The sequence below is a fragment of the Bombus vosnesenskii genome, unplaced genomic scaffold, assembly GCF_011952255.1.
Source record: "Bombus vosnesenskii isolate JDL3184/JDL3185 unplaced genomic scaffold, Bvos_JDL3184-5_v1.1 scf7180000013293, whole genome shotgun sequence".
Taxonomy (NCBI): Eukaryota; Metazoa; Arthropoda; class Insecta; order Hymenoptera; family Apidae; genus Bombus; species Bombus vosnesenskii.
In genome coordinates, this window is record NW_022882944.1 from 474241 (window position 1) to 497708 (window position 23468).

General features: G+C 35.7%; 1 protein-coding gene and 1 long non-coding RNA gene across 5 annotated transcripts in view; one reads left to right on the forward strand and one right to left on the reverse strand.

Annotated features, from left to right (window-relative positions):
• LOC117232815 (peroxidase-like) overlaps positions 1 to 18402 on the reverse strand; it is a 33294-nt gene extending 14892 nt beyond the window's left edge. For 2 of the 4 annotated variants that reach the window (XM_033492494.1, XM_033492492.1), the window contains exon 1: positions 7132 to 7335. In XM_033492494.1, coding sequence (XP_033348385.1) covers positions 7132 to 7213 — 82 coding nt within the window. In that variant the 5' untranslated portion in view covers positions 7214 to 7335. Of the gene's footprint in view, positions 1 to 7131; positions 7336 to 12836; positions 13064 to 18244 lie in introns of those variants that run through there. The other 2 variants (XM_033492495.1, XM_033492493.1) reach the window with 2 other exon arrangements.
• On the forward strand, positions 13321 to 14897 carry LOC117232828. The gene is made up of 3 exons (XR_004493193.1): positions 13321 to 13403; positions 13649 to 13798; positions 13867 to 14897. It is a non-coding gene; the product is annotated as an uncharacterized LOC117232828 (long non-coding RNA).
• Positions 18403 to 23468: the final 5066 nt, after the last annotated feature.

The window sequence follows — 23468 nt, forward strand, 5'->3', positions numbered from 1 at the left end:
TCGTTTATTGGAATAGCTTAATAGTTTAAGGTTCGTTGCAGAGATTAATTGATCGATTGGTTGAAACGGCTCTGGCAAATTACCGTTCTTATGAGATTGTCACTGTCCAGTTCTTCCGTATTTCGTAGACGTGATTCGATTGAACGTATACTTTCAGCTTGACAATCGTATGTTGAGATTGCGCGCAGATATTTTTTATATACGCGATATAAAGACCAATGTCGTCAAAAGTTAATTGAATTCGCAAAATATATTAATAACTACAGTTTTAGAAATTACTTACTTCGTCTCCCTTTTCTTTTTTGTTTAAGATAAGGAAATGAAGATTGAAGGGGCATTGACGTCATTGATAGTGAGGTTATCAAAAGATGTACGCCGCTTAATTCTGCGTAAACACGTACGCACGAAGCGAAACTCGAAGCTGTCGGCATAATTATAGAATCTTGTTTTCTATATTAATTTTCAGTTGTTACGAGCTCCAATGAGCGTCTTTTTTTTTATAACATATGATAAGAGACTGAAATTAGACAAATATCAAGCAAAATAGGTGACACGAACAAAATGATCTCGATATGCTACCAATTCTGTGGCTCAAATAGTCAGACGAAACCTCGAGGTTCGATCTGGCTGTCGAATTGAAACGCTCGAAGATCCTATCGATTAAAAAAATTAAATTGTCAATCAAGCTTTCGTCTACTATTATTCTATCTAGTTGCTACGACTTGCTCGTAAATGTATAAATAGGTTTAAAAAATTAAAGAGAAAAACAAATCATTATCAGATTTCTTATCAACGCCACGATGATGTACATAAAGTTTTCGTTTACAAGAAAATATAAACAAAAAACGATAGTAATTCTGGAAATGTTACTTACGACTTTTGAAATGAGTCGTGCAAACACCTTCGTGATGAAACCATAAATAATTGTATAAAACGACCGGTTACTTTGAAACATACAGATTTCCTAAGACATCAAAGTCTTCTAATTTATTTAAGTTCGCCGAACTCGTTCAAACGTTCGCTGTTTCCACTAGCGATAATTTTCAAAGAAAAGAACGAAACACGCACACTGCTACGCCTCTACTGTCAATTTTGTTCGCTTTACTATTCACATAAAATCTATGCATCGACTGTCTAGCCAGCTTGTTTTCCTAGAACTACCATTGGAACATTTTTTTCTTTTCTATTTATACCATAGAGAAGATCGACGTGTAAGATTTATGTGTTTGATTACACGTTTATCAGGAAAGTGTAGGTTCGAGATTTGTGAGATAAATACTGCGTTTATTTTCCAGTGGAGCATTTTTCATGCCACGTTATTTCCAAGACTACGCAGTCCGATTCCTAATTGCACAGTTTCTACGTTCTTGATACTTCCTTGACTTTAATCACGCTTCATAATCGACATACATACGAAACAACAATCGCAAATCTGTGGCGCCTTTATTCTATTTGCGTCTAGTATTTTGCTAATGTATTTTCATAGCTTCGAGCCGTTACACATCCTATTATTTTCCATCTTTTCATTTATCTTCCTGCCGTTTCGTAATCTACAGGTGATCCGACTCGAACGAAAATAGAATCCGAGCAACGTGTTACGATTATAACGCTTCCAAATTGTTATAATTGCGACTACGATAAAATCGTAATCGTGCTGGGATGATGATATTGATAACATTACCGATCAATGATTCATTCACGAGTGGCTACGTGATTAGCATAATATGCATATACAAAACGTTAGAACGATAAGTGTACAAATGCAGTCGTACAGAATCACATATGTACGTAAGTAGAATTTTTGGCAATAATTATTTAGAAGTATCATCGCCTCACCGATTTGTGGATTTTTTAATATCTTCTACAGATCAACATTTTCAACAATTTTTTCCCGCGCATATAATTCTCCGCTCAGCCTTAGTTTCCGAGATATTCATGAAAATATTTTTGCGTTGTAACCTTGATACGCGTTGGATGTCGCTTAGGTTTGGCTTAGACTTATCTACAGACATAATTACATATACACATTATATGCCTGGGTCGCGATGAATTTACATATCTCAAGTTTCAATTTGTGAAAGGCAGATAAGAAAGAAATGCGACTGTAGTTAACGTTGCCTCGTACCTAACTCGAACTTAATCCGATATACATCATTATGCTGGCTAGCGGTTAAAAAAAGTTTTCATGTAATTTCCATCCGGTAATTTCAAGTGAAATGAAGAAGCCCGATGACCTCTGTGACCTCCTTGATTTAAGTTTAGGTTAAACTTTTTACTCCGCTCGAATATCCATTATGCGTAACTAAAAATCTTCTCTTGACTCATTCTGTGTTTACAGACAGATCGAAATGCGAGATTGTAAACTCATGGCGTTGTAAACACGTAATATAATCATGCCGGGTATCTACATAAGTCTAATGGAAACCCTAAACGGCACTCAACGCGCATCAAAGTAAAGATATCAAAAATATTTTCATGTATATGTGGAAAGTTGTTGAAAATGTTGATTTCTACGACATATTCAAGAATCATCGAAGTCGGTGAGGTTCTAAATAATTGCAGAATTTTTTTTTAAATAATTTATAGATACTTTAAATGTTTGCGCGCTTTCGACATTTTCGTCATAATATTTATGTATGTCTTAAAAAAAACAGGAAATGTTCTACAACCGCATACTGATCTTGAGAAAGACGAAGAAACATCTCGAAACAAATAAAAATCTAAAATTATTCCCTTCGATTTTCACTGTCGAACGTGGTGCGTGGCAATAAATTGTATTTTATTTGAAAAACAAAAGAACGTGTTGAAGTTTAACGCTAAACCAATTATCCAATGTATCTTTCATTTCATATCTTCAAAGTAAATACTTTTATGTCGATTTGTATTTATTAATACCTAAACAATACAAGAATACTCGTACTATATCTTTTACGATATACTGGAACAAAGTGTATTTTTCAACCTACTGATATCGCTGCTATCATCAAGATATCAATTATCCTAGAACGGAATTAACCCATTATAAAACCAGAGCGGAATTTACCATTCAGCCGTATTATGTATATAAATTGCACACAATAAGCATCGATCAATAATCGATAACACGCACCGATGAAACGTATCTGCTCGTTATACTTGTAGCGATAACACGGACAAATCTGAACGATTATAAAAATAAAAAGAAACGTATAAAATTTATCATTTTTTCGTAAAACATCGATAGAAAACGATATTGACATAATAGATTACTTTCATAGGTATGGATCTACTTGATTTTTGTCTTCTTATTCAGATCATACGGATGCTAATTCACGCATTTGCGTAGACAACTTGCACGGTTTTCACTTTCACTTTATACTTCACGGTTCTAACGTCTGGCTCTCACTACTCTTGTATAGCAACAACTACTTTTTCTAGGACAGCCACAGCTGGTAAGATTGAAATAACACGTTCCGTGTACGAAGAAGGTGTAAAAAATGTAGAATAAAGGTTAAACATCTTCTCGTGCGAACGCCTAAACGCCTTAAGTCTTTCATAAACAATTGACAGATAAAAGTAAATTTTCTCTGAAGAAAGAAGGCAAATATTGAACTTTCGTGACTATGAATGAGCTACATTACAAATTCTATTTTCTTATTCTGCCACGCGTTAAACATAGGAAAAATATATGATTGCGATGAATGGGTACGAAGAAATGCAAACCAAATCCTATTTCTAAGCCAAAATAAACCAAGATACATACATCGGACGTAAATTTTAAACGTTACGTGTAACTGGTAACGATTCAATTTCGATATCTCGCTTCTCTTTCAGGAAATAGCAATCTTTTACTGGAACAGCGTTATAAATAAGCGTAAATTGAGCATTTTCCAGAATGAACGATCTAGCTGTTTCTTTAAGATAGAATTCCAAAAATAGTTTAGCATAAATACCATAATCCAGATGAAAGAGCAGTGAAAAACCAGAAACCAACCATCTTCTTTCTCGCTACTATCGCTAATACTGTTCGCTACTATCGTCATTTCGTAAAACTTAAGTAAAATATCAAAGTATCTCCGTCGTACGTATACATCCAAATTATTATCTAATCGCCTCTATTTTCCTGTTCGTGCCAATGTAAACTCTGAAAACATGTACCATGGACCATGCACCATGGTACTTCTGAAGGAAACTATATTCGATCCTTTTCCTTCTCTCCTATCTCACTCTTTAAACGTAGATATATCCTTATCGTCAAAATAACTTTTCAACGAAAGTAGTCGGGTTTAAATTTAGCATTGTCATAGTACAGGATGATTCATTCGAGGCTACGCACCCTGATCGCCACTCTCGCCCTCACGAGAACAAAAATAGAGTCGAACTCGGAAGTGCTGTTTGGAATCGAGCCACCCTGTACCTCCGCGTTTCGATTCACAACACGGCACCGAAAAGTGACTCACGAGCCAGATAGGATTAGGCAGACTCACCTTTCGTTCTTTTCGTCGGTTGCCCCGACCTTTAAGAAAATTTCGCGAGATATTTATAACTTGCGAGATGCCTCGTATTCCAGTAAAACGCGATCTCCACGCCTGTTTCCCGTCAAACGTTTTAAAATCGAGTCTCGTTACGTCATAGCACCTCGTGTTACAGCGAGTAAATATTGAAAATATCTGACAATAATTGCGTTATAACGAACCACAAGCTCTATGCATACAGTTACCGTTTTGCTATTAAGTAATTTAAATTAATTCCCGAGATGGTATTGTATAACTGGCATTTGAGATAACTCGTTTGTATTGCTCGACACATCGAATCCAGCGTATTCTACGACGTATCCGGCATGATGAATATTGAACAACAACCGGCACAAATATTTTTCTTACATGCAAATTACTGAACCGAACCATCCGTCATATTCTCTTTATTCATTCGTTTTCCTTCTTTTATCATACTTCGAAAAAGCTTGTAATTCGATCACTATTAAACATATAGAGTGTGTTGAAAATTCGAAGTTCCAAGGATAAACGAACAAACAAATGTAATGCCTACTTGATATTACTATATCTTGCAATTATTCGTGTCACGTAAAGTCTCAATCATGTAATTACTTTGAGCAACACTGCTGTTGTAGTACTTGACGATTCGTTCATTAAACGTAATAAAAATTATCTTCATTTGCTTGAAATATTAGTAACGGATTTTTCACATTTTTTATTATCTACAATTACTATAATCGCCCATTGAAAAAGATATCGTATGTTTACCTTGTATGAATTGTATTGTACGTGTATCTAGATTTCCATATAATCTACTAAAGATACTTATTCTTTTGAACAGAGCACTTTTTATTCCTATACAGATAAGAACTACGTATTATCCAAGTACAAAAAATATCTAAAGCTTGAGAAAAAGATGAAGCAAAACAAACGATACTATGAAGTAGATTACGATTGGAATAGATCTCACGTTTTAATGATATCAACAGGGAAATACGCAAGATAATTGAAAACAGTAATTTGTTAGGTTCGAATGAATAATTACGTACTATCGCTGACTAGCTTTTGAATATTAATATTAAGAGAAATTAATTTTCAGAATCATTGAAAATTTCTAAAAAATGCAATGGAAGAATACATACCTAGTCGAATAAAAACAAGTCATAGGTAACGTGGTAAAGACCACCTGTTAAGATATTCTTTTCATTGCGTGTCTGTGTATCGCATTGAAATTGCTTGGCTACATATTTACTAATGCAAAATGAACGTCAGGTGTATTACAAAATTTTTTGCTTAAATATCTTCTCCTATATACTTTTTTCATATTTCAAATTATATTCTTGCACATGTGTATATATAATAATGACAGACTGCACATATTTTTCATTCAACATTTCATTAATTTATATGGTCTGTACGTTGTAAAATTAATACTTAAAACATTTTGTCTTTACTACTGCTTCATACCAAAATAGATATTTCATGGATAAAATATTTAGTCGTTTCTTTTACCACATTTTTCTGTTATCCAATAGTGTACACCAATAAATTTCTTCCTACGTATTTTATTTTTCTCCAAAATTATTTTCACTCTCTGAAAATAACATGGCAATTCACTTCTCCGCTGAGTGTTCCACTTAATGGCAACATGTCACTGTTTTTATTACGTTTAAACTAGTTAAACAGATAATTAAAAAGATTGTTAAATAGTTAGCTAATTCTGAAACAGTTCAATAATTAGATAATTTTAAGACAGATAGTCAAATGATCGTAATAGAATATGTTATATCTCATACTGAATTAAGCAAAAAATTTCAATTTTATTGCGTAATTAGTCACAATATTTTCCTGCGAGTGAGTCATACGAGTCAAAGATCTTATTTTCTACGTCATATTTCGTATTACGTTAAAATCCTACAGCCATAACATTGATAAACAATCGAGTGTTTTAAAAATTTGTAGCTTGACCTAGATAACACCGCTGATAAGAGCAATCAATATTACTATTCATTTTCATCCAGCAGGCTTACGTCTTAATACGTATTCGACATATTCTAGATAAATTGATATTCCATTTTTACTTGTTATAACAACGTAAGTCATACTGATAGCCAATTTACCATTTTGGCGACTTGCATTCAATAATATGATGGCAGTGATTGTTAAAATAACGTAAGCACAAGGTGAAAGAGTGCAATTCCCTAGAAAATAATTATATTCTATATAAATGCCATATTGCTAAGAACTATGTCTCAAACCGCAAGAACTATCTACACTGGTTACGCCTGTCTGAATTTCTTCACGCAAGAAACATACTGAAGTCATAATTTAAAACTTGAAATAAGAGCATCGATTGATTTGGCCGCAGCTAAGATCTATACGCTTTGGCCATCGGTATCTCCTTTTAGATCTGCGGAAATTTCTGTTTCCTGGTTAATTTTATGACCTTGCTATGTATATACATATATCTTTCACCGATAGTACCTAAAATGCTATTTACAATTTTCGTTCGTTTTTGCATTAAAGGCCGCAAAAGAATCACTAAGAGCCATACAGATTTCTTACATGCAGTACAATACATACTATGTATGTATATCGGCTAATAAGAATCGTTTATGATCGTCGGATATGAAAAATGTGAGTAACACAACATTACCGGACACGTGATCCATGGGCTTCTCCAATCCATGCATCGTATAGGCCCAACGATTGTTGTCAGCCGGCACAACGAGGAACATTTTCAACACGCAAAAGCGAGACAGCTGTGTTCGCGTTAAAAACGATACTTTCCACACATTCAACGCGAACCTTTGATAATTCTCGCGCCAACACGAATCCGATTAATTACTCGACGAATTGAAAATATCTCTCTTTCGATAAAATGTCAAGTTCAACGAATTAGAGGGATTTCGTTCATAAACTTTCTACGATAGCTTCTCGTTGAAAGCTGCTCGTACAGGTGCGTTCACCTCTGACAACTCACACGAGTGAAAAAAATATTTGCGGACGCGCTGCGCTCACGAAAACTAGCTGCCGAAGATGAACCGAAGATTGAACGGTATACAAGTTAGCGAAGGAAACTGAACGCGAGCACGACACCGCGCTGCAGACTGCACAATTCTCTCTATCGTCTCTCTCTTTTCTATGTTGCCCCCTCTCATGTGCCCGCTTACCACATTCAGAATCTTACACACTCTCACAATGTTCCATCTTTCTCATTCACACTCCATACGAACGTCTCTCTCTCTCGCTCCTTCACAGTTTCTATACGTTGGACTACACGAGAACGTTTCTTACAGTGGATTAATGTGAAGCTCTTTCATTTGTCGAAAGCAACGCATCTAGTTAAACGCTCGTCTTGCTCCGAAGTTCATATATGTATGGGAGTTTTATCCTTTTTTCCTTCGCGAAACGTTCAATACTCTCGCAACAGGCTCACACTATTTCCGTTTCATTCGCTCGTACAGGCGCGCGTCTCTCTCTTGTTTGCTCGTTCAAGCGCGTGCATTAAGGTGTGTACACACTGATAAGATGACTGCACTATGCAAGCTTGTGCTCCTAAAAATAGTACAAATTATAAATCAAAAATCTTCTCACGCTCTACGATGCTATTAGTTATAATGCATAATTGTATCCCGTTTAATGTTTCGTGCGATAGATAATGCAGGATTGTTTGCGCGTTATGTAACTGCGTATGTACCTTCACGACAAATTCATGGCATCCTCCTCTTACACTCAGCAACTTATGTGACTTTTTTGCTTTTTTCATTCTGCGTTCCATGCATTTAGACTGTCTTACTCTCACCTCCGTTGGTATCCCGCACACGTTTATATTACGTACGTCTTTATATGCCTCTTTTTTTCCTAAGAAAAATTTCGTGCTCCTACTATCTTTCTTTGCCTTAACGATCTTCGCAAGATCTATCTTGTATACAAAACCGTGCATAAATCTCTTTCAATCCTTCCTTAACCCCTCTCTCGCTCCCTCTCTCTCTCTTTCTCCCTTCTCATACACATACGTGCGCGCAGACGGCACACGTACAATAACACAACCTTGCACATTTTATCATGCTTCCACTCGTTCGCTTGTGTACTTCGATTTCTCTCCTACGCACGGTACACGGCGATGATCAACTCCCACCACTGCTATACCTGAGCTCATCTATCTGTACGTTGCGTATTTCCATCTTTGTTTAACTACAATCTCTTGATTTTTCTATTGCTTTCTCCCTCATACATACATTACGGTACAACATAAATTTTCCGTCTTCGTTTTGCTAGCGCTAGTCATTCTCTTGATTTTACGACTTGCCCGTGTAAGTGTGTATGTGTTTACTCGCTCGCTCGTTCATTCGCCAGACCCCACTATCAGGATAGGGTCACCTTATTCGGTCGAAGAAAAAGACTTCTATCACTCGATGAACACGTGCTCGTTCGGCTTCCCCACCGCTCGTTTCTCGCTGCATGCCAACTCGTAAGCGTGTTCCAGCCGTTCCAGGTTATCGCTGGCCGATTCTTCGTCGCATGATTTTCTGTTTACTAAACGGGGATGTGGAAACACGTGTTCCGTATGATACGACGTCTTCGAAAAACGATTCGAATCCCTAATAATTGAGAATATTCTCGCGTGTCATCGATCGATCTTGGATACGCAAGTAAAGTAGCGATAGTCGATATCTTTCTTGCTTCGTGAAATTGAGAGCGGCTTTCACGTGGTCGTTGTTATTGCGACTTCTCGAGTTTCAGCTTAGCTGAAGCACTCGAGTTTTTATAAACTTAATAGTTTATCGGTTTTTGTTTGAAAACAAAGTCGTGAAAAATTACAACTTCCATAAGTTATCTTTCAACATGACACGAAATCAAAAGTTTGCTGGTAAATGTTTGTTGGTATGCTTTCAATTTGCACGAAAATACCGTTAAACGCAAGCTGACCATTCATTCTTTCAGTTAGAAATTTGTTTGCGTTCGACTGATGAATTGAAAATTTCTTGAGTCCCGTTAGAAACAAGAATTTGTATATTCTCGACAGTTACTGGCAATAAATCGTTGATTTATAATAAATGGAGGATTATTCATCGTGGTCAGATGACCATTAACCTCCTACGCCCTGTATTAAATTTATTTCGTTGCAACGTAAATTCCTAGAAAATTTTTCAGCAGAAATACATATTTCAGATTCGTGCGGAAATGTTAGCATTGTCCTGTATTCAACTATCCTAAATCGACTCACTTCTCTCATGATTTCCTTAATTTCCCATATTTAAAAATACATACATGTTTGTTTGAAAAGATGTTTGTATTCAGTGCAAAATTCACCGAGGCATTTATGGATACAAAAGGTAGACGATATTGTAAATCCAGGAACTCTATCTCTGTCTACAATTGTCCTTTTTCTTATCTGTAAGGTACCCTCCAAACCCTTAAACCGTATATGGCACGTTTATGGACCCTACCAACAACCCAGTACTTTTCCACTGCTTTCACTGTGGCCTTCCTGTCCTGCGCAGTACCGATATTTACACAAGGGAACAACATGTAGGTAGGCGAATGAATACTCACTATATAAATCGATGTATTAGGTTGTCCCAAAAGTTCCCAAATAATATAAGTCCCAAAAGTATTATGAAACAAAACATGTTGCGTACCTATTATTTCCTTACAAAACCTACTACTCATTCTACATACGATACAATGGTTACAGTCGATAGTAAATAATAAATCTAATATTTCTTATTTCGATCTTATTATACTCTTCTTGTACAAGATTAATAGATTGTGCTATTTGTTTCGTGAAAAATAAATTGTTTTGTAAAATTACTTCTCGTATACATTATACGTGTATTTTAATAATTATACATAGATAACCTAATATTGCAGAAAAACGTGTGATATTTATTAAACAAAAATTTCGTTTTCGAAAATCGAAAAATATATGATGATTGAACTATTATCGTTGGGCTGTCACACGAATTAAGAATAAGGATTAAGGACTGTGTTACCGGATCAATGCGTCTAATGGACGAGCGCAGTTATAAGTAAGAGAGTGTTAAATCAATTGGAACTGAAATAAGTACAGTCATGAATCACGAGTGTATCTATCAATTGAACTCTTGGTACAAAGGCTACGGCAATGACGTTCAATTAAGAAAATTGAGAAATTTATGGAATCGTTGGTCAAGAGTATTTGTAATCAAACAAGAACAGCAACTAGTTTAACGGAAGTTCATACTCAAACTGTAAATGAATTTTATAAAAGCATATCCTACGTTTCGTTACTTGAAAAACGAGACTATTTCATTTTGAAAATATCGTCATTTGATATTTTAAAAGTTATCCTTGAAAATATCATAAAACGTTTTCGCATGTACTCGCGAGATCGTTATACCGCTTTTAGGACTCCTCTTGGCACTTCCTTTTTCGATAACTTATTAACAGTCGAAATACAGAGAACGACTAAGATCCACCGAATGCAAAGAATATGTGGCGATTAATTTTATCTCGAAAATTATATGTACATTTGAGAGATTTACCAATTAATTTTAATTCTTTACGTTAATTTTTTATATTCAATGGAAGTCTACTTTCTGTGAAAGCGACATCTGAAATAGAAATCTTGCACATTTTCCGTTCGAATAACCCAGCTTCTAATCCTACACCTATTAATATTAATAGGGAAATTACAGCGACATCAAAATCGATGACTGAAAACTGAAACAACTATGTGGATTACGCGATCTCCTTTATCGACGTGAAATTTTCCATAAAAATGATCAAGTCAACTTTCATTTCTCGAATTTCACTTCAAACAATTTATATAATGAAAATAAATTGTAAAAGTATACAGATTCCTATCGGGTTGATTCTATTTAGATTTTTCAACGCTTCTCAACGACTCTCGTGATTCTAGACTCTTCGAAAAAATTGAGAATTATTATTATGTATTTTAAATCTTCAGTCAAAGATTAATATTGAACTTTATGTTTAAAACTTACATGTTTGCCCTTTCATATTATTAAACGAGACTTTTAACCTTCTGTTTCTGACGTCAAAACATCCTTATCGGAAGTTTAACGTCGGAGTATTGATTAGAAATTCGGAGCAAGTGCAGATGCAGCAACTTGATATTCCACGATCTGTGACCATTTCTGATCCCAGCAGCATACTTTTTATATATAAAGTTAAGATTTTAATTATTATGTCGAATAAATAAAAGTAAAGTAACAAGGGTCAACTGATCAAATGTTATTGGTAATATAGGTATTCCTTTATCAATATTTACAGTGTAAGTTTTCGAGATTTTTTTATGTAAACATGTGCACGCGTTATTACCAAATATCTGATTTTTGTATATTATCATATAAATCCACGAAGATATGTTACGGTAAATAATTTCCAAATGTAGGAAGCTGTATCAATACGTCAAATACTAATGTAGCTAAAACTAAATAATTGAGAATATAAACTCACGCGTGACAAAAAGGATGTACGTAATTGAGACGTATATTTGAGCGTGTTTATTAAGGAGATTAGAATTTTATTGTTCCGATTGTGTTGTGCAAGATGTAGTAAGGTACTAAACTTTGCCGTATAGGTTTCAGAACTCCTCGCTTCTAAACAAAGTTGTTTGAATACACGAAAGTCTGTTGACGTAGGAGAGATCAAATGTCAAACCCATAAATATCTTGAGTTAAATGCAAACGTTTTTTCTTTCAACTAATTCTTCCAAACTGATCTGTAGTAATACGTATATGAATGATAAAAATTAAGAAGAAAAAGTAAAAGAAAAAGTAAAAAAACGTTCTCCTATCAACAATTAACCGATATATCTTATCACTTAGTAACTAGTAACACTTTCTTGATTGCGACATGTTGACCAACCTTTTAAATGTTCACTATCCCTATAGTAAAGTTAAACATCGTAACATCTGCTTATGTCAATAAACGCAGACGATATACATACTCATTTCTATCCACATCCACTTGTCATTACTGTTACATCGATTCGAAAAAAGGTTTTAACGACTACCCGACCTACCGTCATAAAATTGCAATTTCGCATCTATCTACTTCCTTAATTATCTGTTTTATCACGTCATATTCTCCAAACCGGGAGAACGCTGTTTTCGAAATATACTTTCCACATAATCAAATTTGCACTATCTATAAAGTTTATATTAAACAAATATTCCTAAAATGACACTAAAAAATCGAATTAAAATTAGAAAAAGTGCTACACTTTGCGTATGAACGTAACGAAGTTTCGCGCTTTCAGTGTGAATTCTTTTTTTTAATGGTTGCTCCCACTTTCTGCATAATTCAATGGCTACGTTAATGGCGACATTACAACTAATCATAACTTACCTAAATATGACTTCTTGAAATGATCGACTCGCAAGTTTTCATACAGGAAGGTGAACACGTCCACGCCCATTTTTCCGTTTGAAAATAGAATAGTTGGGCTGCTGGAGCCCTACGCTAATTTTAACTTTTTGGAAAATTGGCGAACAACAACAGAGCTAATCTTCCGTGCGATCGATAAAACGTTTTTTGGACGCGACTCGAAAATTCTTGACCACTATTTACCAACTGATTACTGGACTAATTATTCGGAACGATCGATAGGAAAGAGAATCGGTAAGTGACAACCAGAGGAACGTTGAATTTAAAAAATAAATAATCAACAAACTCTCACAGATTGGGCGTGCTTCCTGTACGATCGACTACCCGAATTCGACTCTCCCGATGGAATACTGCTAATCCCCTCTACCCCGCCGAGAACGTCCTCCTGCAGGGCGCATGCGCTTGTCCCTATGGAACTACAGTATGCGTCTATGTTCATGCGTACCAACAATAAAAGGCCATTGTGCAGACGGCGATAAATGTTCGATTCGATTTCTCGTTTCGCAGGCTTTCAAACGGATTAATTAGGTACGTTAAACCGTGAACACTTGCAAACGATCGTACTAGCGATGACTTTAAGCAACGATTAAAGTCTTGCATTGTGGTAAAATTGAAACTTGCATTATGGAAACTTGAAATGAAATCTTGCAATTTAAACTTTGGTAATGTCAATTTGATAATGTCAATCATAGAGCAGTGTTTATGGATTCTTGTCGAACTAAAAGTGTTTAGAAATCGATATAACCGTTTGTTTTGTTGTTTGCCTGACACAGTTTGAAGCGGTTCGAACGCATCGCTAATTGTAAAGCATCATGGACCATGACTTATTTAATAGAGTTGAGGGTCGCATTTTAACTACAGTATTAAACTTGTAAAGATCTCAAATGTTGTCTATTAATTTCAAGACAAACTTCGTTTAAAAGGTATTCTAATTTCTTAAGAACTCTTTCAATTTAAATACAACAATCACATCAACAAAATTTCTTTACAGGACTTCAAGGTCAGAGTTGTTTTCTGGAGAGAGTAAGATTTGTAGAATATACGCCTTCATGCGACAATAATCTATTATGTATTTGAAAATAGAACTTTTTATGCGTTAACTCTTCGTGAAGTGTTTAATTGCACTATTCTATGTAGATAACTTAAGTCTGCGCGTCAATTACAAGCAACAGAATCAGAAAAAAACGTACAGAAAAAACAGAAATATCCGTACTATGCGCTATGGCCTACATTCTAATGAAATGCCTGACTAAATGAAAAATTCGCATTCCTCGGTGAAATTTCCATTTTGTTCGAGTTCCTGCATTTCTCGAATTCCTTCCATACGATCGTAAAAATGAAAAATATAAGTTCGCTATTTTCCAGGTGGCGTGCTTGTTGTAGTGCAGAGGATAGTTCGAACGAAAACGAACCACGATTGTTCTACCTGTATTGCTCGTTCTTCCACCTCGTCATGAAAGCCAGTAAAAACCGTACAGTGGGGAGCGGAATAGCGAACTCGGCCGTTTCCCTAGGAAGGTAGGGGAACGGGAGGAGACGAGCCATACGAAGATCGTACGGAATGGTTATCCGTCACGCGTGTATCACGTGCTCGTTCGACCGGCCGGCATCTTTACCGTTTCTTGTCTGCATCCATCGCTGAATCTCTTGTGCGCTCAAACGAAATTTTCAAATCTGCCTTGTTTTTATCGAAATGCACGAAAAAGGTCGAACGATTGATAACGGTTGTTTAAATAAAACTATATTCGAGGTAATTTTTTAGTATGTACATAATTTGAAAAAGCGTGCGCGTTCTATTTCTAACGAACCTTGAGATAACTAAAATTCAGATACATATTGCAAATATAGACATCGTAGTATAATCATAACCACCAGTACACCGAGGACTGACTCATGGTTAACGAATTCCTTTTCTGTATCTGAGTTTAAATCTAGTTTTTTTTTACAATGCCATTCTGTCGTTAAGGTTGTCACGTAGTCAAACTCGAAGATGGTATCCCGCTGGGGGTAACCATCCACGTGTTATTTAGCAATTAAGTTAGAAAAATTTTCTAAATGTTTAGCTGGACAAATTGTAAAGTACAAATTAAATAAACAAAAAAGAAGGTTGTCACCGGTCAGCTGATCATTAATAAAATAGATATATACATATAATTGACTTTTTGGTAATTAATTCGACGTTGAAATTTTATCATTATATATATATATCTTATAATAAACTTTACCGAGTTGCAAAAATAACATAGAAAATAAGCTTCTGATTTACCTCGTGTATTATAAATCTGTATAACATATTTCTACACGCTCTTCTATTTATTCAAAAAGGTGGCCAGGAAAACACGTACGATAATATGTGCATATTTAGTCATCTATGTCGAAGTTGTATCGACGTTTACTTTTAAAAACGTTATGTAAAGTACACTGCGTGTAACTACTTAACAAGGCCAAAAGATTACGGCAGTATCATAGAGAGGAACTTTAGATCGAGTTCAGAAGAAGCTCGAAGAAATATAGTTGCGATTAGCTAATCAGTGCGGTTTACGACTGTCACAAGACATTTCCTGCTTGTACATTGTAAAACTGGCACGTGACAAATATTACAAACACATAGCTCAGGCCGTTTTATTATTGTTCGTTCGTCATAGTTGAGATCTATTCACCTTGCATAACGTGTTGATATTTTCCGATTTTTGGTCCATTGCGCAAGCCGTAAGATCTTGTGAAATTAAATCGTTTGAAAAATGAAACGGTACAAGTATATTTCCAACTGATATTACGAAAAATGTAACGAAAGCAAAACAAGATCTCAAGAAAAGACCAATCTACCTTAATCCATTTTTACACAAATATATTATTTAGGTAATAACGTCGTTCTTAAGAGACAATTAATAAATAAGCATTATTTCCAAGCTTAAGATAAAGCTTTCTCGAAACTAAAGTTTTATCGTACATTTAAATGGGTTCGTTACAATGTCGTTTAACATGAATCATCAAATTGTGGCGAAACTGTTATAAAAATTTCTCAATCGAATATTACGGTTGCTTACGCAGAGAACACATAACGGGAAATATGCCTATTAAGCGAATAGTTAATTGACATAAATGGAGAACTATCCTCTCTTCGATCGAACGATGTTTGCAAAGAATTCAGTTACTTCGAGGCACATGTTATATGCATTACGTCTGTTTAATCATTCTGTAATAAATACCGTAGGCTAGATGTATGTGTAGACGTTCACCGTCTACCTGGCCTTATTTTCAACCGCGTTATTTTTAGTAACTGGAACGGGTTAAACTTTGTTAATTTATCGATAATCATTTATTTTGACGAGAGAATGAAAACCTTTGACCAAATGTAGAATTTTATAATGCATCGATGTATCTGTTATTCAAATAAAAATTTCGACGGACAGTCAGATAAAATCTCTACGAGTTCAAATTTGTTTAATTATCATTTAAGAATATTATACGAGCATTAGCATCGCTGTTTTATTATTTCAGGTAAAATTAAGAGAGCAGATAATAATTGTAATAACCTTATCATGTATGCTCTTGCCGTTGTTTTGATTTGATTTCATTGAATATAATTATCACTGTTATTGCAAGATAATCAAGACTATTATCTCTGGGCCAACTGAATCACCTTGTTAATTTCTAATAGAAGCATTATCGCATAAAACAATAAACAATTATCGTTGAAAACGAAGACTATGTTTATGTCTTATTGATACATCACGTTGTTAAACTGGTAGAAACATCAGAATACTCGGATGTTTTCAAAGTACGAATGGACGCTGGCGGTAATGTATTCTGTTGTTTGCCCGCGTTTATCGAGAAGCATTCTGTTCACTATTGCATAACAATGCGCGATGACGACCGAGAAAGTGCCATGAACGCGTCACCTATTATTTACAGCATAAAACTGAACACCATACTGCTCGTTCGATAAAAGCGAATACAATACTTTTAGCGGGAATATTTGATTTGAGAATGAATGCGAAAACGTATATTCGAACGTGATTGCGTGGAAATTCCACGTTCTAGGTCACCGAAGCCCAAAACAGGAAACAATCGAAGGAAAGTAATCCTTCCATCGAGTTATGAAAAGGTTGTACGAGTAGCGAAACGTGATTACAATTGACGATATAATTCGAACATTAATATTTTAAGTATCGCGTGATAAAAACGAAGTAACAGAAACAGAAACGTGACTAGAAATCATCTTTACAAGCTTTTGTCCCGTTCGATGGTTCTAGCTTCGATTACGATTCATTCGATCGTGACACGTCTTTCATCTACGGTATTGAACTTTACTTGACTTTCAGATCATTATTCGTAATTGTTCGTACTCTGATATCAAATCGATGTAGATCTTCGATTAAATCGACGTTACGAAATTTCTTTGCTTAAAAATAAATAAATTTTGGTTTACAAATTGAACTACACCCGTGAAAATGATTGTACAATATTATATAAATACGTTTCATCGTAAAAGACAAGACGATAGCGATGTAGAATTGTTTAAACGTGATTAATCGCGTTATTCCTGAACAGGAGAACATAAGATATATCGTCATTCATAATGAAACTGTAACGTATCGTATTCCGTTATCAACGTTCACCGTTGCTTTACCGTTTTTTTTTAAAATAACTATTAAATCTAGGTCACTCGACGATCACTGCAAAATTGATATTCGCATTCCTATTACCGCCCACGAATAGTCTAGCACGGTTTTGTCGCTCAGACATACAACTTTCTTCTCAACTTAAGAGGGATCTGCTTTCACCGACCGAAAAATTTGCCCATTGAAAGCCGCGCTACGAAGAAACGACATATATCAAACCTAAAGCAAAGTCGAAAATTTAGTTCGTCGCGCTTTCTATAACCGGTATTGTGTTTCCTATGTCACCATCTTAACCAACCAAGAATGACAAATATTTTTGTACGATATAGGAACAGGTGTGTCACGAGCGAACACGCGGGTACGTGATTCAACATCGTATACACACAATATAAAATATAAAGCGTATCGATCGCAAATAAACTTTTCTTGCACTCGGGACGAAATGGGGGAAAATCAGGACGAAATTTCAATCGCACATCGATGGACCGATCGAGAGGTGACAGGAGACGCGAATCGTCATCTTGCAATGTCGCGTAAAACTTACGATAGTAAACAGTACGACGACGATGATAATACGATACGTCGATAGTTCCACTAAGTTTGTATAATTTCGATTTACCGCCAGAGGAGGATTTTTCAAAAGCGCGGGAAACATCCAGTCGATGGCGAATCGATCTAATCCGAGCAAAAGTGCTGAGGCGATCGCGTTAAAATTCAGGGACGAATTATAGAAAGGGTACTCACAGTCGTACGATAACGATGAGCTTTGAAAGGAAAATCTTGGCGATTGGTTCACGACGACGTGCTCATCTGTGCCACCGATTTCAGCCACCTTGGTAAGCTTCTATTAGACTGCAGCTCGTATTCGCGCCACCTCTAGTGCGCCTCTGGCTGATCCTCGCTTTTCAACTGCAACTATATACGAAGACGAGCTCTATCGGCCAACAAGTGATTCTAGATAGCGGGGCCTCTGCCTGACACTCTCATTGGTTATTGGATCGTGTACTTACTCGTCTTTTAGCGTGATCGTCGCGGGGTCGTCGCTGGGTCGTCGCGGGGTCGTTCCGGGTCGATCTCCACCCCGGGTAGAAAGTTCATGTACATCGAGGAATTCAACGATCGCCTTACCATCCACGTTCATGGCTCTTCGTCTTCTGTTTGCGTATTTCCATACGGTAGTCGAACCCTTGTCGCTCGAACTATGCTAAGCTGGTGCTCGTGAGCGAGGGAGAGACGGTGAACTTGAACTTTGCTTCAGGATCTCGAGACTCGTTTTCGGCGATGTAACATGAAATAACATCAACTATTTTTTCGCTCGTTTGCTCGGTGGTACGAATCGCAGGGATAAAAGATCGCTGGTCGATAGATAGTGACAACGTATCTGTATGAACGCAAACTACGTACATGATATTGATACGACGCTAGACGTTTTTATAATTTTTTATCGGCCAACATTTCGCACAATGATGTTTTCATGGTCGTAAGGAGGAAAGTGTGCAAATAGTTCTATATTTCTTCTGTTAGCTAATCATTCTGGAAAATACGTCTAATTTATTCGCCTATCGCATAGACGAGGAAGGGATCGCGGTTACGAAATTGAAAATTTGAATTAACAGTATTTCACTTCTACGATTTATCGTATCTTTTATCGACATGTTTCAGCTCCACGAAATTAACGTGCCGGTTTTAGGATTGGAATTTTAATGCGAATGTTGTATATATTTTGTGTATGTATTTTTATTATAATATCCTTGTATGTGTATACTTCTCTGTTGAAATACGCGTGTTATTCCTCGAAAGGTAGGTTATTCCTCGATGAATAGTTTCCTTGTGGTGTAGAGAGTTCTCCTAAAGATCAAAACAAGATAAAAAATATATAGCGTCTTGTATTCTAGCTTGGATTTATATCAGTTACAAAAAATCGTAAATATACCTATGATGTGTACATAAACGAGAAGTACGTGACGAGTGAATACAATAAACGTACGAAATACATTGACTTTTTGTGCAATACTTTCGATGTATATTAACAAAGAAGCAAATTAATTGAAATGTCAATTATAACGATGTAATTAATACACTATCTGTAACTGCACATTGGATAAGTATGTAAGTAAATAAATCTGCTTTGACTCTTCGATTTCGATTAGCGACAACAACAAAGACGAACGGCATAACAAAATAAGACGACAGATCGTGTCAAAACACTGCGCAATTCGAGCAAGCTAGAATACAGTCCGCGATAAAAAAAAAATAGTACACTCTGTAAAGTTTGTAATAGCGTGGAACGGTACAGAAAGAGTATAGAAAATATTTGTATGCGTATTTAGCTATGGATTAATACGACGATAACTTTATTTATTCTAGCATGTAACTGTTGTCCTTTGATTCTTAGACTTTTATGAAAGACCAACCCGATAAAATAATAGGAAATATCGCTTCTCGTTTGAACGCGAGCAAGTGACAAATTCTGCAATAAGAAAATTTACAATATAGCCTAGAGAGATATTATACGCAGTTTGTAGAAAATGGAGAAAGGCTAACGGGTACTTAACATTGTCGAAAGAAAGCTACTCTGTCTCAAGGATAGCTAAAGCTGTCGATAGAAGTCGAAAAGTTATTCGTTTACTTCGAAGTGCATAGAATTGCATGGCGAAGGAGACGTACGGTGGGCGATCTGAAGTTTTAACAGCATCGAACTCATCGTTATCGATGACAGCAAGGCAGATTGCCGAAGTTGCTGGGATAAAACCGAATGTCATAAATGTCCAAGTGTCTTCCAGTATTCTGAGACAACGCGAGCCAGCGTCGTTCGGCGTGCTTTCAGCCGAGCAAGGGCATTAATTAAAGCGGAGTAGGAGAAAGATAGGCGACTGTTACTTCATATTATACAAACAGACGGCCCGTTTTGTTGTCCGTCGATTTATTTACGCCGGGAAGCCGCGTACGGGCGACGGACAGTGACTGAGACCGACAGTGAAAGTATTTGAAACGGAAGAAACTGCAAAGGAAACCTCCTCCGACAGAGGTAAATCGAAAGACGAGATTGCAGTTTGTGGTAGAACATACGCATTGGGAAGGGAAATATTTTAAATTTTGATTTTTACTGGCTGTACCCCGCGATAGAACGCGAAAGCTTAGAGTGGTCGATGCTGCTCGACTGGCTCCTATATCCTGTTTCTTCAGGTCTGCAGGGTTGCATAGTCCCTCAATAACGCGTTTGCTACAGTCAGACTTCTACTCGAACTTTTCCAAACAACTATCTTATCTAATGCGTCTCTTCCATATCGCACGACCACGTAGAAAATATCATTGCAAGTCGCAACATCGGAATATCTTCTGACATGTTCTTCCTTCCAGCGGGAATACACGAAGCCGGTTTTCTACAGGTTATGAGCTTCAGAAGACAGATCGATTCCTCGAGGCGAAGATACCTGAAACTTTCCAATCATCCGCGATAATATCCAATACAGGATTTTCTACCGAAATTAAATGCTTCTCGTGCAAAATAAGGACACGTTGCAAGCCAATTTGACAACTTCATAAAATCACCAATGACAAATAATAACAAAAATGTAGAGACAATTGAGTCGAACAACATCGATACCGATAACATCAAATGCTTCCTTAAATGCTTCCACCTCTAACATCGCAATTCAACCAGAGTCTTGCCAACAAGCGGAGATTACAAATACAGGTACATATTAAAAGAGCATTATATCTATATATACGGAGACATCAATTGTTCTCAATAATCCTGCAGATAATCCAGTGCAAACAAATTCAAACACCGCCTTATCAAAGAGCGGTATTAGACAGTACTTTTAAGAAAGTAAACAAACGTAGGAAACTTTCCAAGGATGCCATTGAGCATATCAGCGTTATGATTAGACGAGCAGAAAGCAAGATTAACGATCTTTAATTAAATATTCTTATGGATCTCGTTCGGTCAACCACTTTTTTGGAAAATTCATTTGGAGCTGAAGTAGCTCAGGAGCATACGACATTAATTACGTATCGGTACTAATTAAAATGTTAATCGAGGCTTACCATGTACCAAAGGAACAAAGTATCAAAAATAGAATTAAACTGTCTAATACTTTCAGTGTCTGACGATAATGATTGACGATATATCATGTTGCTCCACCCTCGGTATCAACACGTTGTGAATGTGAACCTGGCCTTAAAGAATCTCTCTCTGCTGTCATACATTATATCTAAGTTATTACATATTAATTATTAATCACGCTATCAATTACGCTAACGACTATCGTACAATGGAACGTATAAATGGCCTTTTACCCCATTTACCTCAACTACTAGTCTTGCTGAATAAATATCAATCTGATATAGTTTGGTTGCAAGAAAGCAACTTTAAGCTCGCCATCAGACGATTCAAATCGAAGATTATAATTCATTTGTCATTAATCGTAACTCTCAAATCGTTAGTGCAGATGCAGCTATGTTGATTAAGAGTTCCTTAATTACTGAAATATTGCAAATCACCTCTAATACGAAAATAGTAACAATTACAGTACGTACGTATTCCTAATAGTTACCGATTAAATTTAATAAAAAATTAAATAAAAAAAAGAACGTTTACGTAACAGCGATTTTTTAGGTTATGTTGAACGTTAAAAATTTGATTTCTAAGATATTAGTATGTAATTAACGCTTTAGTATCTATTTCTGGTAATGAAGTTAATATCTAGCTCCGGTGTCGACGGCTTAAACGACAGCTAGCGCCTGATAATATACATACGTATATACAATAGTTGCGCATGCATTCGCAACATATTTTCGCTTGTACAAATTTTTTAATATCATCAGCGAGGATAGCAACCGTTATCGGAAAATAATAATTAAGAATCACGATATCAAAGTATTTTTTAGACGATTCGAATGGTTTTAAACGATTGTTGATAAATCTATCGATCGAGTGAAATTTTCGAAAAAATTTGCCCGGTTTTTCTAATAAATATTTCGCACTTCCAAATATTTACTTTCTATCGTATTTCTAAGAAACGTTGCCTCACGAAGCATGCAATATCGCCTCTTAGTCTTATCGTTTCTCATTTAAGGATCATTTTCGTAACCTTAGAAATAGATAAATCGTGATGCAACGTTTATTAAATACGATCAGCCGTCTGACTGACATTTTATAATATTTTTAGTTTTCTTTGAAATGAAAAATTCAACAGTTTTTACTAAATAAATAGATACTTTTGTGAGAAAAGTGAAAAGTACTTTTGTAAGAAGCTTCGAGAAATGTATATTGACGAAGGGGGGGGGGGGGGTACGTATTAAGCATACGTGCTTGGCTTATCTTTGAGAAATTACCAGAAAATACATGTGTATGTATATTTACGTGTCGAAGTGACCGTGTTTAATGGCGAATAATACGAAGCAAGCTGGAATCTTCTGAATATATAAAGGGGGCAACGGACAGGAGGTGTAAACGTGTGCATACTATTAAATTATTTATATTCATTGTGTTGTTATATTAATATTATAAATCCATTTCATGTCTGTTTTCTCCAAGCAGAGACTTGTAATTAAATAAATATGTAGAAATTCTGGCGTGTTAATTTTGTATTGTCTTATATTTTCTGTTTCTATGCAGATTCTAATTATAATAATAATAATTGTAATAAATTGATTTACTTATTTTATTTAAATTTCGAAATTAAAAGTTTAGATTTTTAAAAATGTATCACTATTTATTTATATTTTATCACGTACCAAATAGGATGCTGTTTCTAATTCATTAAGCGAAATATTTGTTCTTCGTTATACTGCGAGCCACGAGATTTCGTTTGCTAGATCATTCTCAATTACATATGTAAATCGAATCATGGAAGTAACGCCACGTGTAGATAATAAGAGTTTATCATTAACTCGTAGTAAATAAGTATGCAAATAGATTAAAATTGAATTACGACGACAGCAATAGATTATGTCGATGCTA